General features: G+C 48.4%; 4 protein-coding genes across 4 annotated transcripts; 3 read left to right on the top strand and 1 right to left on the bottom strand.

The window, feature by feature from the left end:
• Nucleotides 1-2,366: 2,366 nt before the first annotated feature.
• ONS95_004689 (uncharacterized protein) lies at nt 2,367-2,908 on the top strand (the record flags this gene model as incomplete). The annotated part of the gene is made up of 2 exons (XM_058498059.1): nt 2,367-2,465; nt 2,555-2,908. 2 exons carry the CDS (start codon nt 2,367-2,369, stop codon nt 2,906-2,908), a joined length of 453 nt encoding a protein of 150 aa, XP_058351569.1.
• A 752-nt stretch (nt 2,909-3,660) lies between these two features.
• On the top strand, nt 3,661-10,125 carry ONS95_004688 (uncharacterized protein; the record flags this gene model as incomplete). The annotated part of the gene is made up of 5 exons (XM_058498058.1): nt 3,661-5,218; nt 5,335-5,649; nt 5,715-6,919; nt 7,028-9,958; nt 10,009-10,125. 5 exons carry the CDS (start codon nt 3,661-3,663, stop codon nt 10,123-10,125), a joined length of 6,126 nt encoding a protein of 2,041 aa, XP_058351568.1.
• A 1,125-nt stretch (nt 10,126-11,250) lies between these two features.
• On the top strand, nt 11,251-12,192 carry ONS95_004687 (uncharacterized protein; the record flags this gene model as incomplete). Its single annotated transcript, XM_058498057.1, has 2 exons — nt 11,251-11,567; nt 11,616-12,192. The coding sequence occupies 2 exons, from the start codon at nt 11,251-11,253 to the stop codon at nt 12,190-12,192; spliced, it is 894 nt and encodes a 297-aa protein (XP_058351567.1).
• Nucleotides 12,193-12,688: 496 nt separating this feature from the next.
• ONS95_004686 (uncharacterized protein) lies at nt 12,689-17,715 on the bottom strand. The gene is made up of 3 exons (XM_058498056.1): nt 17,255-17,715; nt 13,749-17,207; nt 12,689-13,698 (listed from the first exon to the last, which is right to left on the bottom strand). The coding sequence occupies exons 1-3, from the start codon at nt 17,585-17,587 to the stop codon at nt 12,919-12,921; spliced, it is 4,572 nt and encodes a 1,523-aa protein (XP_058351566.1). The 5' UTR covers nt 17,588-17,715; the 3' UTR covers nt 12,689-12,918.
• Nucleotides 17,716-17,740: the final 25 nt, after the last annotated feature.

The following is a 17,740-nucleotide window of genomic DNA, read 5'->3' as shown; positions in this document are numbered from 1 at the left end:
ATCATCTTTCCACGGCTTCAAGGAGGAAAATTGTGAACAAACGTTCGAATTCGCCGTTATAGACGCTACGGACAAGGTGAATACGGCTTCGTACTTTTCCACAAGAGGAATGTGTCACGAGCTGTCGAAAAGGAAGCAATAGAAAGACAGTGAGCTTAGTGTCGCCTTCGTAAAGATGAGATAAACGTGTGGGACGTTGCGTCCACTATCGCGGGAATTTTCAGCACGTTTTGCGTGTTGCTCCTGCGGCTGTAGCAACTCCAAAGCTCAGCTGCAGCCACCGACCCGAAAAATAGGTATTGGAAGGTCACAACATGGACTTTGTAACATTCTGGAACATCTGGACTTCCGAGACACAACAGAAACGACTTCTAAGAGTAGAAGGCAGAATGACCATGGCCCTTGTAATCCAATTTCAAGTACATTGTACTGATTTCGCAAACGCTTGGAATAAATCAAGTGCTCAATGTCGTGACGACAGCGCTTGGGCGTGGCTGTAATGTGCTACTGTAAGCTTGGAGCTGGAGCATCGAGTTTTCGGAAAATGCGTCAGCTCCAGCATCTGGCAACGAAGACACCACATGGCGCAGAGCTTGAGAGAACCATCCGAGGGGGTAAAGGACAGTGCGTTACACCAGATCCAAAAGGTATGCCGGGATCGTTGCGAAGGACTCTCGAATGCGCTCGTATTCCAACAAACCATCAACCGGTCAGGGCAGCCGTTTATAGTCAGCAAAGTCCTCCGTCAGCAGTCCTTGTGTGGTTTCAGTATTCTTAATGCGCGCGACGGCATGTTGCACGGGGGTTCGAGTAATGTGGCTACTGCTCCCCGTGGCAGAGTGCTTCGCAGCCCAAGATATTCGTTGGCACTCGCAGAAAATATAATAGGATCGGAGGATCGAAGTCAAAGGGCCTGGAGATATTCGGTCCAGATGTCTCAAGCAGGCGCTGTGATGTCGGAGAGTCGCGCTCGTGGTGTTTGGATGTCCACCAACTCAGGCCAGGTCTCTCCCCTATTCCGTCCTGTCCTTTGCTTCTCTTCTCTTCCCTCCACTATTGCTTCATCGTGGCTATATCTAGTGCAGAGCCTAGACAGTTTGATCCCTGTGTGCTGTAATACCGCTTTGTTTTCGCATCGTGTTGCTTGTTGTATCTGTTTGGAAGTCTTGACTTCCCGAACTAAATACGGTGGATGGAAGTACGTGTGATGAGTAAGCAACACTAAAATGCAAAACACCAACTTGTGACGGATGCTCGAGGAAAACGAGTTTTCCAGAGCGAGACGATTTAGTTCAGTACATTCTTCATCAAAAGAAGTTCCTTATGGCGATTTGCGGGGCCTGGATCACAGTGTGGTTACAGTATGCACACGCTGTTATGGTGATTCCTGCCACCACCGTGTAGGCACGGTGTCACACGCTACTACCGCCTCGCTTAAATACAGGCTCTTTCAGGCTTTACAGGCTTGACCTATAGGCTCTACAGGCCTTACTTGTACCTAAAGTACCCTTCGTAGGTAGTTACCTAGGTACCTTTAGGTACTTAGGGAAGAGTCGGATATCCTCCCGCATTAGGATAGAGCTTAGTACCTAGGTACGCTACTCGTACACACTACGCCCACTTGCACAAGCACACACCCTCGCGAGAACTTTTCGTGAATCGATCGAATTTAATATCTATTATATAATAACGTTGAGCTTCTATAAGTGTTAAGTTTTATAAGGATTTGACCCCTCCAAAAATCTCGGATACCTTCGGTACTTTCGTGCTTACTAAGCCTCAGCGTGCGACACGGTGTGCACACGCTCTTACAGTAACCACACTGTGCTAAGAAACCGGGGGGTCGCCATAAGGTTCTCATGGCTCATTATTAATCTCGCCGTAGATTTGATGAGTTTGGGTCACTAAACCCTGTAATACTCAACGTCATAGTGAGTACTCGCTAACATTCCAGGGGCTTCAGCTAAGTGCGGGGTAATTTTCCCCCTGATTTCGGCAAGCCCTGCTGAACGAACGTACAGAGAGAAATCCCCTGAAGCCTCTTGCCAGCCTTAAACATAAATCTGCAAACTCTGGTGCAGTAGTGAGGAAGTAGAATGGAATAATTCATTCCCCAAGGGCAGCTCAAATATTTTATTTTCGTCTTTAGCTCTGCGCTGTCTGTCCAAACTCAAGTATGGCAGTGTTCCAGCTTGTAAACAAACCCCGCCAACTAGGTGCCGGGAATAACCTCAAATGACCTCGGCAACCACTCACGAAAGCAATGAGTCTTGCGATAAGCTAAGATTCAGGTTCGAGATCAAATTGAAATTCAAGTTGTTGAACACACCTCTCGGTGTGACTTTTGCCTTCGCCATTTCGCAGACATGGCTCCATGGGATATTCTCTTCGCCGTCAAAGAGGCCGATCCCGTTGCAAGAATCCAAGCGTTCATCGATGGCTACAAGAAGATCCCTAACTATGAGGTACAAAGCTATCCCAGAAGAGAGATCTCTTTCTCTTATCAAGAATTTATGATATTCTCGATCAATGAAGATCACTAATCGAAACCCAGGGCTTTGACGGTCCCCTCATGAAAGCCATCAAAATCGAATCAGCTTCCCTCACTCAAAACGGCAAAACCTCACCACCAATAGCCAAAACCACCTTCTCCCTACTTGTAACTCCCAATCTCCAAAATCCACGAGGTTTCATGCACGGTGGTGCCCAAGCGCTGTTAGTAGATATGTGCACCACCATGGCAGTAGCTCCGCTGTCGTCTGAGGAATTCTGGCATTTCGGCGGTTTGACGAGGACGCTGAATGTGGTTTGTTTGAAACCTGTGCTAGGCGGGGAGGTTGTGTATGTTGATTGTGAGGTTAAGGGTATTGGAAAGCGATTGGGTGAGTTCCCGTTGCCGATATGCTGAATCTAGGGTTTTGTAGCTAACGCTGGAAGCTCATATTACCTGTACTTTGCGGAATGCCGATGGTGAGATTCTTGCATTGGGTGAGCATGGGAAAGCTGCGATACCGATTTCACAGGCCGCTGGAAGTAAGATATAGATATATTTTGTTCCAATAGATCTAGATTGCATCATCAGATCATGACTTATCTAGACCAGATGGATGCAGGTTCTCGGTTCCCTATAGTGTCACTGGCCTTGCCCGTCTCCTGCTTAAACTTTCATCGTCGTTGGTGCTTAACCAGTCACAGAGTATGGAGTGTGGAGTGTTGAAGAACCGTCATCTCGGTCAGGCTGGATGACATCCTCGAATCTGGAGGAGTAGTGCAACCGGCTGTAAGCGATGTTATCCTTGGCAACCTGATTCAAACATCCTCCTCTCTAGTCCGACCTGACCATCAGCTCAGGTGTGAACCTTTTCTGAAAGAGATGAAGTAGGTAAATTCAAATATGCCTGTATCTGGTATTCCACGATTTTGAGCTGCTTATCCAATATTTCAAGCAGATCCGATGAGGAGTGCGGCACAGCAGCATCCTTCGAAGTCTGGTGCCTAGCTGCAGCCTAATCGCCCAGCTCCTTCATTTATCTTTCTTATTGTATGCACTAATCCATTAAACTTTTAGGATAACCTCAAAATCTTATCATTCATAGTCGAGTATCCTGTTATCAGATCGAGCTATCACAAACTTCCAGCTCCGTTGGCGTTGGATCCAGCATGCACTCAGATGACAGTCTCGAGTTTGTTCTCGTGAACGATGAGGATGTGAACGACTACAATGAAACTGGCATTGCTCCGCAGCCTCCAGATGTCCTTGTCAAGATCCAGGAATGGCTTCAGCCTACAGATTACAACTCCGAATCGAGCGAGTATCACAAGCATCTGAATTCATATCTCCGGGGAACCGGAGAATGGGTCCAAGAAACTGAAGCTTATCAACAATGGCACAGTTCACCTGAAATTGGTTCTCTTTGGCTGAAAGGGACTGCCGGCGCTGGAAAGAGTGTGCTCGCTGCCATGCTTGCCGACAAATTGGCCAAGACCGAGGAAGTTCCAGTGTTGTTCTTCTTCTTTCGACAGATTATCGCCACAAATCACGATCCTCAATCGTTGGTAAGAGATTGGATATCTATGATTCTGAATCATTCTCCATCCCTTCAAGCGACATTATTGCACTTAGTGGATGAGCGTCGGGGCTTGGAAACGATAAGTGCGAGTGAGTTCTGGCAGTACCTGGTCCACGCCCTCGTGTCCATTCCCAAGGTATACTGCATTATTGATGCCTTGGACGAAATGGATATCGACAAACAAGATTTCTTCACAAATATTGTCAACCTCGGCAAACGGAAGCCGTCATCGATCAAGCTTCTAATTACCAGCAGACCGTTGCCTCGAATTGAGGCCGTCCTCAGAACCCCATCAGTACTGCAAATTCGACTTGAACAGCTCAAGGTAGACAAAGATATTGCAGTCTATGTTGACCATCGCTTGCAGCTTGCCAGTGTTGAAGGCGAGTTGAGGGCATCTGTCAAAGAAGCTGTTGGGGGAAAAGCTCAAGGCTCCTTTCTCTATGCCCGTCTAATGATGGACGAACTCCTCGATCACTTGACTCAAATGGTTCCCGACATTAAATACATCGAGCCATCCCTGACATGGCTTCCACTTACACTTGAAGACATGTACAATGGCATGTTAATCGACCACTCTCTCCGATCACGAGTTCCACAGGATCTTCAGCTCACCATTTTGCAATGGGTTACTCACTCACCAAGGCCGCTGCGTCTCCTCGAACTTGCCTTTGTGATTGATCTGCAAAGTGGAAGCAACACGAATAGCAAAGACACAAAGGCAATTGCTCGTGCAGCATGCGGTCCGTTACTAGAAATTCTTGAAGATGAGACTGTCTCCGTCATCCATCATTCTTTCACAGAGTTTCTGATGGACCAGGATAGGAGATCTAGACCAGCTTCGGATGGATATCATCCTCAATTTCCAGTGATTGATTCTGCTACCGCACACAAGTCAATGGCTCTCATTTGCTTGAAGTATCTGGATTCAGGTTGCTTGAATGATTGGGCTCTTATGGAGCGAAAGGTAGACGACGACTTCTATCGACCGAAGAAGCAAGTCCAACAACCAATCATGATGAAACACCCATTCTTGGATTATGCCATGAACAATTTCTATCTCCACGTCTGCAGGCATGGTCTGGATGAGTCGCTTCTTTCCCAACTGGATGCTTTCATGAGGCCTGATAATTATGCCTTTTCAGCCTGTAAGTCTTTTGAACAGTGCCTATTTCCCACAAATCAAATATCTCGGCAGTGCATCACTCCAAAATATTGTTGCGACGTAGGTAAACGAGTTATTGCTAACTATTGATCATCATAGGGGTGGACATGACATGGGACAATACTTACCAACTCGAGAAAATATCTCCACTGCACGTTGCAGCATGGGCAGGAATGGCCGATTACGTGGAACATCTGCTCAATTCAGGTAATGAAAGTAATAGTGGCGATGGTCGACTTCGTACACCGCTGTCTTGGGCCTCAGCTAAAGGCCACACCGAAGTGGTTGCTTCACTCCTCGAATATGTGATAGAGCCTGACGTGGATGATGACCAGGGCCTGAAGCCCTTACATTATGCTGCTCAAGGAAACCACCATAAGATTGTCAAGCTCCTTCTTGACTCTGGTGTCAGTCGTAAGTGTTTCCTATCCATGTCACTGTCTCTCGGACTCTTGAAACATTCTAATACAGGTCCTTAGCCTTGACTGAGAAGACGAAAGATTACAATCGAAGATGCGGCAATTCTCCCTCTAGCATTGGAGAAAGTCCTTTGATGTACGCATGTCAGTCTGGTTCTGTCGAGTCCGTCCGGACAATGATTCCTTTCCTGACCCCAGAGAATCTCAATCAGGCTTTGTGCTGGGCCGCAACGCCTGGCAAAGCGCAAGTGCTGGATCTGCTTTTAGACGTTCCCGGCGTCCAGGTAGATCCTCCCGGTCAGCTCGATACTCCTCTTTTCCTTGCGGCAAAGTGCCTTCATTTCGATGCCATGCGTTCTTTGCTGTCGAAAGGAGCCGATTCAAACAAAATATCAGAGAATGCACATCACATGCAAGGCTACACTATGCATGGAATTCTGGAGAGAGGAAAGACTGGACCATCACCACTCCATGCAGTGTGTGGACTTCATTATCAAAGCTACACACATCAAAATGACGAGGAGAACATGAAGAAGTGCTTTGGCCTCCTGCTCAAATACGGATGCGACATGAACCCTATTGACAAAGAAGGAAAGACACCCCTGCATTACAGCGTAAAGAGCAAGAAGCACTCTTGCATCTCACTACTGCTCTTGAAAAATGGGGCAGACCCAACCAGAAGGGACAAGTCTGGTCATACACCACTCCACCTTCTGGACCTTCACGAAGATTGCGGCCCATTGATCGAGTTAATGACTGCTAAAGGAGCACGTATGAACGACCGTGCGTCCGATGGGAGGACACCTCTCCATTGTATGGTGAGTTCTATCCACGAACTAGAAATCGAGCCTCTACTCCCTCTGGTGGATGATTGGAATGTGGCAGACTCGAATGGGGACACTCCACTGCATGTTCTCCTTTCTCAATCTTACCATCCGGAAGCTGGTCTCCAAGTCCTTCTCAAAGCCGGAGCTGATCTTCACCGCCGGAACAAAAAAGGCGAACTTCCCATTCATGTCGTGAAAGAGCTCATCCCAGGATTTGGTACATCGATCCTTCCTCTACTTCTCGCCGCAGGAGCAAACCTCGAGGCTAAGGACCACAGCGGTGGAACTGTTTTGTCTCGATTAGCTGATACCCACACCTTCAATTTCCAAAAGACCGCTCAGTATTTGGTCGAAATGGGTGCCGACGTCAATTGTTGCGATTTTGAAGGCAACAGCATTCTGCATAGGATCTGCAGGAAGTCTCCGGACGCCACATCAGTAAGCTCATTTCTCTGACTACTATCAGCGAAGCCTCTATAAGACACAAGCCCCGATGATTCTCGACTTCGTTAGAAAGATACTAAAAGTTGAGCTAACATGATGTAGATCAACTTCTTTGTTGAAGCTGGGGTAAACCCGCTCTCTGTCAATCACGCTGGAAACAATCTCTTGCATGAGCTGTTTAATAGCAGTGTTTCGGCAGATAGAATACCTGATATACTGGCGAACTTGCTCAAACTCAAAGTTCTTCCAACAGCTAAGAACAACTCAGGTCAAACGCCTCTCCATATCGTATGCAGCCGAGCCTCTCCTTCCTATGAGTCGAAGGTAAACACCCTAGATCTTGTCCTTCGATCTCCGATCGGAGCAAGCATCGATGCTGAAGATAACAATGGAATTCGTCCTGTGCATCTTGCAGCTGCTACATCTGAGCAACACCTTTGGAAGCTTTTGAATCATGGCGCCGATATCCAGGCAGTAACGTACGAAGGATTGAATCTTCTCCACGTCTCCGCACGAACAAGACAGCCAAATACTGTGGGTCTACTCATCGAAAGGTTGCGAGAAAGTGACGGCCTCAGCCTGTTGAATGCCGTCGACTATAGTGGGAGGACAACTTTACATTATGCATGTCGCTCTGGCAGACCAGAAACTGTCTCACTATTGCTAAATTCTGGCGCGGACGTGAGTATCATGGACAAGGAACTACTGACGCCACTTCACGCCTGTGCCGAGTTCGAAGAAGAGCAAGTCTTATGGTCCACTCATCCCACTGGGTGGACACGAGCCTGTGGGATCCTAATCAACGATAAATCCAGACCAGATCCAGATGGTCAAAACATGTCCTGGAACACCGGTCCATCAATCTGGGAACGAGTCCACCCTGGAAATAAAACAGCAAGAATCCGAGAGATCATTCGTCTATCAATCAAGCACGGTGCAGAAATTGCTTTCTGCGGACAAATCTCGTCTCCAATTGATCTTGCCGTTCGGAGAGGTTGTACCGATATGGTACATGAGCTTCTACCACTCATGGAACCAATCTACGCCAAAGCTAAAGAGGAGACTCGGCAGTATGGAGAATTAGGAACACGCAGGAACCCCAAGTTCCAAGAGAAATATCTTTTCGCCCTCAGCAATGTAACTCTCCGAGAAGAAGATGTGCAAGGCTGTTTGCCAAATATGTCACTTGCCACTAACCTCCTCAGCTTGGGCCACTTGGACGCCCTCAAACAGCTCCCGAGTCTTGGTGTAGACTTCTCTCCAAATACGGACAGGAATTCGGATTTCCTCACGACTTTAGTCAAGTGTGGATATGCAGACTTGTTTCAAGCGATAGGAGACTCTGTGACCACACCAGGTTGGATCAACGGGGTTAATTCTGGCGAGTATGGCAAGTCGCTTGATCCTTATCTGATCACTGCTGTGAACAGCGATCTACCTAACCTGGACATCATAAAGATAGCAGTTGAGAGATTTGGGGCAGATGTCAACATTCAGCCTGAAACTAGAGTATATCACAGCGGCAACACCGATGACAATGTTTTTGGGCCAACTCCTCTCCACATTTTGGCTAGCGCAAGCCGATGGTGGCAAACCGATGCTATGCAATATCTACTGAGCAAAGGTGCAAACACAGAGCTCAAGAACCAACTTGGCCAGTCGGTTCTCAACTATGCTGTCTGTGAAAGCCGTTCCTCTGGAAGCTATCGGAGAACAGAGACGGTCAAAATCCTCCTCGAACATGGCGCAGATCCTAACAGCGTGGACAACGATGGGATGTCTTCTCTGAACAACTCTATGCATGATTTGGAGCTTGTTACTCTGCTCATAAAACATGGCGCTGATGTGACGCTTGGAGTGAAGCCCGTACTGTTTTCAGCAATCACGTCGCTAGACGTGGCTGCAGTCTCGGTCCTTTTGAAAGCCGGCGCAGACTGTAATGCAAAGCAAAGACCTGTCGACAAGCCAAAGCCTGTACAATACCATGGATCCAGGGTTCCTGACGCCGAATCAACTCCACTTCATTTTGCTGCGAGCGCGATTTTCAATACCCTGGAGGATCATCTCGCAGCAAATGAGATCGTCAAATTGCTCTTAGAAAACGGTGCAGATCCATACGCGCGAATCGGTGAGGATAGAACTCTTGTGCATGATATATTCAAGACTGGTGGTATCATTCAGCCGTTCCTGGAGTTTCAGACACTTGACCTTGAGCATAGAGACCGTAACGGCCAAACTGTCCTCCTTGCAGCTTCCCAGTCTCGATGGGGGACACGGGAACCATCTCAGATTACCAGCCGTCTCGGAGACTATAGAACCCATGACGCGAGAATGGCAGAATTGCGAGAACGATATGTAGGAGATCTGTCGGGGTTTCTTTCTGTCTACCAACGAGGTGGAAAAGTGGAAGCAGTAGACAACGCCGGAAACAGCATATTCCATTTCCTCGTGCAATTGGATCCAGTGAACAAATACCAAAATGGATTCAATGCTCTCGCTGAAAAGTGCCAGACGATCATCGACCAACGAAACAAGAAAGGACACACACCTCTGCATATTGCCCTCGCAAAGTCAAACTGGTGGGCTGTCAAGCGACTCATGGATGCAGGTGCAGATCCACTCCTAAAGGATCCGGATGGGAACACACCCCTTCATCATCTCGCATCCACAAAATCCATTCATGCCGAAGACCAACTACAATGGTTTAGCAAACTCCTCGACCTAGGTATTGCTATCGACGAAAGAAACAATCTGGGCGAGACTGCGCTCTTCAAGTACTTCACAGGTCTCCCTGTCGTAACAAGCGAAAGCCAAGAACCATTCTCGTCGTTCTTGAAAGCTGGGGCAAACATGTTTACTATGAACAACGAAGGCGAAACCTTGCTTCATCTCATGGCGAAGAAGGTGAATCATAACAAACGACTTGACATCTACGTCTTCGGCAAGCGCGGTCCAAATGCAGACGGGTTCAAGTTTTTGATGAAAATGGGATTGAATCCTATGACAGAGGATAAAGACCATAGAACCCCACTAGTAGGTTGCCACATTGATATGTATCATGAGCATTGCTGACTCACTTGCAGGATGTTGCTGCGGCTTGCAGTAATAATCTCGTTCTGGACCTCTTCAAGAGAGACAAACCTGCTTCTCCAGAAGTGGTCGTTCAGCAGGATAAATCATTCTCCTTCTTGACAAAATAGAGAATGGTTGAGTGTGAAACGCATGGGCCAGGATTTAGACTGATGTCTTCAAACTAATAAATGCGCCTAGATTCACCAGAAATGTCTGCGCCGCCGAATTCTAGTTGACTTTCCGGCTGCAGATCCTTCATATGGTATGGCAATATTTTCTATGAAAACGACTTATAGTGAGTGACCTTGTTCTCTCACCCAGCAGGTAGTGGAAGCCCCCAGGTGTGGCTTGCCGAAATCCGAGGACGTTTCATTGCACTCTGCTTTCTCCTTGGTTCGAGATTACGATATCTTACCTCATGTCAGAAGGTTACACTTACGTCACACTGCTTCAGACTCCCGGATCATCAAAACACTACACTAAAGTTTGCGGAAGTGCCGGAGCTTTTATTGCATGTGCCCAATCATTCATTTCACACCGTGCCGGGGCTGGAGAATTGCAGCAACACTTGCAAACTGCAATATCTCGCAACCTCAATGGCAATGGCAGTTGAAAACCACATGTTACCCTTGCCCGGCATTAGTAATGCGTACTCTCATGTCGGCAAATGAGTCAATCATCTACCCTTTCCTCGCGGGATGGTTTGTTGTGGGCTTCCAATTGGAGAGGACAGTATGTCCGAAGATCCCGAGTTGCAGTACCACAACAGAACTTACCGACAGCCAACAACAACACTTCTCATGACAATGACACCACCAGACTCGCCGTCGCTGCCGACGATTGGTGTCTGGGCGCCAACAAAACAGTGAGATGCTGTCTATCTTTTCCCGAATAGCATCATCACACGGCCCTCCATGTTGACTCTGCCGCATGTCATCATCTGATTGTGGGGATTTTGCTTGAGGATTCACGACAACATCGCGATGTTCCAATGGGATGTTTTGTTGAGAGGGTTCGAGACTCGTGGAACTGTACATGCATGTCAGCCCTCAAAGTCTTCTCTGTGCTGGTAGAGCGTGTTTGTCAGATTCCGAGGTTTCCATGATGATCTGATATCATCTTCCACTGGTGAAGTGTTGAAAAGTATATAGTAGTTAAAGCCAACCTCTCTTGTTTCTCTCCCATTCTCATTCACATCCTTATCTACAAACTAGCACTCCCATCTACTAACCAACCCAGCGTAAGCCATCAAAATGAACGTCCTCGTCGCTCGTACCAATGATGCTCTCGAAATTAACCCTCCCGTGGGAGACTTCCACCTCGTAACCAACGGATCCGATTGGCTCTGGGCAGTGACTGCCATCTATGCTCTATCCCTCCTTGTTGTCATCGGCCTCACCTACTTCGCCAAGGCTGGCGAGAAGATCTTCCACTACCTATTTACCATCTCCCTCTTCGTGGGAACCATCTCCTACTTCGCCATGGCATCCGATCTTGGGTCTACTCCCGTCAAGACATCCGTCCAAGATGAGGGACTTCGACAGATCTTCTACGTTCGATACATCAACTGGTAAGTTCCCACTACTACCCATAAATACTTCCACTCTAACACTCTCAGGTTCGTCGGCTGGACACCTCTAGTCCTAGCAGTCGGTCTCATCTCCGGCGTCAGCTGGGCCACAATCGTATTCAACATCGCCCTAACCTGGATCTGGGTCTCCTCCTGGCTCTCCGGCGCCCTCGTAGCCACAACCTACAAATGGGGCTTCTTCGTCTTCGGCACATTCGCTTACTTCCTCCTCGCCGCCTCCCTCCTCACCAGCGGCCTCACCACCGCCAAGCGACTCAATATCACCAAGTCCTACCTCAGCATCGCCGGCTACCTCGTCTTCTTCTGGTTCCTGTATCCCATCGCATGGGGTGTCGATGATGGCGGGAATGTCATCAGTGTAACTTCTGGCTTTATCTATATTGGTATCTTGGATCTGTTCACTGCGCCGTTCTTCGCTTTTGCGGTTTTGTTCTTGATTACGAAGTTGGAGTATGGCAGCTTGAATCTGTACTTTACTCAGTATGGACGTGTGGCACCCGCTGAGTATCCTGAGGGACCGGTTGTTGAGAAAGTCGATCCTACTGCCACGCCTGCTGTTGCTGAGCCAGCTCCGGCTGTGACAACCCCTGAAAACACTGTTTAGCTACTGTAAGCGAGGTTGGCCAGAAGTGAGCCACGTTAGGAGAAGGTCAGAGGTAATGATGATGAGGGGATGAGAACCCGATTTGAATGCCAGTTAGTAATTTTTAATAAGGCAGCTCATCGATGCTGTGTCTGAGACGATTGAAGTCATTCTTTTGAGTTTTGGATGTTTAGGAGTAGCGCTGTTTAGCGAGATACCCAAATCAATACAACTTGTACCCACATGTCTCCCTATCATTTCTCAACCAACTTCTGGCACATCCATGTCGCATCGAAGTTGTTCGTCGATATCTACAAAGTAGTCGATTGTTCCTTAGCAATAACTGACAGAATAGCTTCGCAGCTCCCTGCTCAGCCGCCATTTCCCCACATCACACTCGACTGCTGACAAAGTTCACATGTCACAAACGTAGCTAGAAGCTGGCATGCATGCAAAGAGTTTGTTCCTTCACAAGAAAAAAAAAGCCAATCGCTAGCTAGCTAACCATAAATACACCCAATACAGGCATGTGCATCCATCCATCCCTCCATCACCGCTACAACCAAAGCAGCACTGCAGTCATTACTCTGGTATCATATCATATCCATGTCTCAAGACCCAGTCAGTCGGTCCATCCAGTATCAATAGCCAGTAGCAAATATCCATCTCTGCCCCTCCACCTCCATATGATACTCAAACATCCCTCCTCTCATCCCCATTATCAGTAAACAACTGTGAAGACAACTCTCAATCACTCTCATCCATATCAAAAATATCTTTTCCCTTCGCTGCCTTTCCTTTCCCAGCTTTCTTTCCTTTCGCAGCCGGCGCAGTTATCTTTCCTTTAGGTTTCACCGCAGCCTTCACTGCAACAGGACTCTTCGCCTTTGGTTTCGCTCTGGCTTTGGGGACTGCTTTTGCCCTTGTTGATTTCACAGGAGTAGCTGCTGCAGATGATGTAGGAGCGGCTGCTTGTTTGCGACCACTTGAGCGCGATGGGAGGGTCCGTTTGCCGTTCGATGCTGGAGGAGTAGGTTCGACTTCTTCTTCCTCAGGTTCAGGTTCTGGCTCTGGAGAATCTTCCTCCCCCGCTTCGGGTTCTGGAGTAGCCTCCTTCTCCTCTTCGGGCTCTTCGGGTTCCTCTTCTGCTTCCTCGTCCACTTCCATCGCATCTTCATCTTCTGCCTCAGAATCGGTCTCGTGCCGGGCGATTCGAGGCTCAGCGGATCCATCCTTGGTCAAGTACTCCCACTCCGCCACCCCATCCCACATCTCCTTATCATCCTCGCTGTCATCTCGATCAGCATAACTCTTTCGTGCACTAGCAGCACGGCCACTCTTCCTCCTATCGACTGATGAAGGATCTGGTGTGCTGAATACCCCAGCATTTGACTTCCTAGGCTTTGGCGTCTTCTTCTCACGAACCACTTTCTCTTTCTTTGGAGCTGGAACTTTGACTGGTCGAGGCTTTGATTCAGTTTTCACCTTCTTAGCAGGGCGCCCCTCGTGGTCGTCTGATTTCCGTTTCTGCTTGATTCCTGTTAGTTGTGCACAGTTTTATAGGTCGAGGGACAAACCTTCTTCTGTTCCGCCTTCCTAACCAGCCCATCAAGCAGTCTGTCCACATCCTCAGGCAAGTAATTCTTCTCAGCAATCTCCTGAGCAACTGCATGACTTGGTAGAGCACCGAATAGTCCAGCAGGTATGCCCACCTTACCTGGGTATGTCTGCAGGCTCCAGCCCTTCTTTTCTTCCCATTTCTTGATCAGTGTCTGGGCAAGATCGCTGAGTATGTAAATATTGTCTTCATCACCAGGGACGAGGTCTCGCGCTTGCTTGACACGTTCCGCGTACTTGTATGTCAAAGCTAGACTGGGTTCTGATGCGACAGTGGACAAGTAGTAGATGATGTATTTGCCAATGTCGGCCAATTCCGAAGGTTCCGTGCTGAAGTCGGGATGATGTGCCAGAAGATGAAGCAGTCGGGGAAACAGCTGTTCGAAGATCGTGCTCTTCGTATCGCGACACAGTTTGACTCGGGAACGGATCCAAGTCATGATGGAGTTCTTGAAATCAAGGACTGGTTCGAAAGCAGTAATGAACATGATCGTTGTGAACCTGGGTGGGTACTTGCCCTTCACAATGTATTTCTGCAGTTTCTCGACAAATCCGGAACGAACGTTCGCCAAAGAGTCCTGGGCGATAAGCGCAAGTTGGTTAAATTCCACAGGTGAGAGAAGTTCATCAAATATCTTGATCTTACACAGCTTCAACATCTGTTGTGCTGCAAGCAGGCGAAGGCGCGATCTGTGGTGTGCTGGGGTATCATTTTGTTTTGATAACTCTCCCTTCTTGACAATCAATTTGTTCAAAAGCTTGTAGACAGGAACGGCAATGTTCTTCGCGATTTCAGGGTCCTCAGTCGTTCGAAGGCGATTGACCAGAACTTTAATGGCCCAGCTTTTCGCCTGGCATTCCTCGTCCATATCTTCATCAGATTGCCACTGTGGATCATCGTCTGTTTTCGGAGTTCGAGTCTTCAAGAGGATTTGTTGAGTGGTGATATCGATGATCTGGTCATTCAGATCCTCCAGGAGCTTTGGATCGAGGAGGTGCAATTGAGAGACGGCAGCAATTCTTGTCAAGAAGTGATCCTCGCCATACGTCCAGCTATCCAGAGCTTTGTCAACCAGATCTTTCATGTGCATCTCTTTTCTTGCCGGTTCGATTGAATGCAGAATGGTGACGGCGTACTTTGCTACCTTTGCAGGTGTTCCGTACAGCGCGAAATTGATCAAAGTCTGGGTAAACTTTGCAGTTGGATTGATCTCGCTTTTCCCCTCCTTCTTCGATTCCTTGGCGAAAGAAGCCAGAGCTTTCAGAGTATCAACGCTTCCCGCATCATTGACCCGTGTTTTCGATGGGGCCTGTTCTTCCAAAGACTTGCAAAGTTCCTTGACGCTAGCCTTGAAAATTTCGGGGTGCTTGTCTGAAATCTCTTTCATTACACTGCGTGCTGTTGCAGCCAATCCATTCTCATCAGTCCGACCATATTGTAGAATGACTGGTTGATGACTTCGATTGTAAACAAGAGACGCTGAGCGGTAGATAATTGGGATGAGAGTATCAAGGAGGCCAGCTGGTGCATTTGGTGCAGCGTTGATACGTTTTTGGAATTCCTTGATGGCTTTATAGACCGTGTTGAAGTCGCTCTCTGGGGCCATGGCAAACCGGAGCAGCTGGTAGGATCTTCGGTCATGCAGTTTTGCGTACTTGTGCAGTTCTTGTGTCGTTCTCATTGGATCGGGCAGCAGGTTTGCAAACCACTTAATAGTCGTATCGAGTTTGTTCTTGACATCCTTTGCGTCCCCTTCAACGACACCGCCGTTGAACTCCTCGCATCGCTTGAGAAAGAGTTGGAGAACTTGAGAATACGTGGTCCTCCGAGATTGCATAGCGTAGAATGCCTTCTTGGCCTTTTGATCCAATGACTTGACAACCAGGAGGATACGTTCTGTACGGATCTTGTCTGCATCGAATGGCCCGTCCCCATTCATCTGGGTCTGCGAGTCTCCGTTTGCTGCCTTTCCCTTTTTCGCTGGTGGGTAGCTGAGTGGAATCAGCTGCTCGAACATAACGTGGTCGAGAAGCACATTCACTTCCAAATCATTGACATAGAACGAATCAAAGATCTTGGTAGGAATTCCACCTAAGGCGTCTGTCACGCTGTCATTTTCCAGAGCAATCTCGCCCGCAGCAACACCCCAGATTCTGCCAAGAGCAGTCATGGCCTCGGCCCGAACAGAGTGCTTTCGGTCTCTTGCTCGGTCAGCAAGACTACAGAGTACAGACCCAGACTTATTGACAGATCCATTAGGAGCAAGCTTAGACATGATGTCGTAGAAGCTGAATCTGCTCACGGCTCTGACTGCCGCAAGACGGACCTTCTCGTCCGAATCACACAGCTTTTCTCCAAGGCCTTGAACCAAGGCATGTTCTTCATGTGGACTCAGACCAATACCTCCAGCGGAAGTAATGAGAATTCGACCAACTGCCGTTGTCCAAGCAGATCGTATTGCCGAGGATTTGTCGTTTCTTCTGCCCATAAAGCTCTGGTACACACTTGGGTGGGTTTGGACAAATGATTGGGGTGAGATTGGAGTCGTAAGAATGCTGTCCGACACAGGATTCTGTGAATAGTCTTCCAACTTCGCTGGAGGATAAGCAGCTGCATCCATGAGTGGAGGTGGAGGTGGTCCTGCTGCGCCAATTCCGGAAATAATGTCTCCGAGAGTTTCGGTGGCCATGGTTCTCAACTGAGCATTGTCTGTTGACAATTCCGCTTCCAGCTGGGGAATAACATTCTGCAAAACAGCTGGTGATGCCCTCCACAATTCCCGCAAGAGTCTATGCGCCTTGGCAAGTTCTTGCAAATCTGATTCCGTTGGTCCAGCAGGCACATCTTCGTCATCCGAGTCCGCTGCGTCACTAGTTCTTCGGTGTCCATTGAGTTTCGGAGGCGCTCCAGTTGAAACCTCCAATATGACCTCGTTGAAATATTGACTAACATAACGAGCCATCTTCTCTGGACAATGATTGCAAATGCTTTTGGCCATATTGTAGGCTTCCGGGAGCTCTTTCGGCAGCAGTGTCGTCTGTTTTCCGTCCACCTCCTGCTTCCCCTTGCCGCCTCCTGGTGTCGCAGCTCGTAGGAACTGTGCTACTATGATATCTACCACATTCGCAGGCAAGCTTTGCGCCTCATCCACCAAAGTTACCAGCATTTGAGTCATATGGTATTCTACGTCCTTCGCAATGGACTCTCCCGTTGACGCTTTCGTGGACCCCGAGATCATGTCGAAGAAGGAGCTGAACAGGTGGAGGATCAAGGAATCGGAGTTTTGGATGTCGCAAAGGAGAACAATACTCTTGACTTCCGCTAGTGAAACCAAGACATACTTGTGCTGCGCATTGTAGGCGTGGGACGGGTCAGAGAGTGCTGGAAGGATAGAAGTAACGAAGAGCGTGAAAACATCCTATGTACTGTTAGACGCTTTCCCCGCGCAAAGCTTCTATGTCATACCTTGAGCTGAGTAGGTGTAAATGGCGCATCAGGAGCGCAAAGCTTCAGCACATCCACCAAGCAGCAAGCTGCGAATGCGCGTACACCTTTATCCTTATGTCCCAAGAGATTCTGCCCCGCAAGCTCCTTCGCGACCTTGGTGAACGAGTCCTTGTCTATCTCCTCCTGATCCATTTCCCGCAGCTCATTTGCTAGAGTATCCAGTCTCCTCAAGAGATCGCCCGTGGGTATCGGCTTTCCAGCGCGCCATGATAGCGGTTCGTTGAAGGTTAGGCTCACGAGGTCTTGTTCTGGCTCCTCAGACACAGCTTCCGCTCCGCGGCGCGGGGCCATTTCGAATTGAAAACTCCAGTCGCTGTACTGACAGAATGGGAATAATCGCAATGGTGGTAGGAATTGGGCGGTCGGGGGTTTGGTGGGTCGACGTTCTCGAGGAGGTGGCGGTTGGATGTGGTGTTGTCAGCTTCGCGCGTCGCACAAAGTGGT

This window comes from Cadophora gregata (assembly GCF_030347475.1).
Source record: "Cadophora gregata isolate MNR1 chromosome Unknown scaffold_15, whole genome shotgun sequence".
NCBI lineage: Eukaryota > Fungi > Ascomycota > Leotiomycetes > Helotiales > Ploettnerulaceae > Cadophora > Cadophora gregata.
This window is presented reverse-complemented; position numbering and strand designations above follow the sequence as displayed.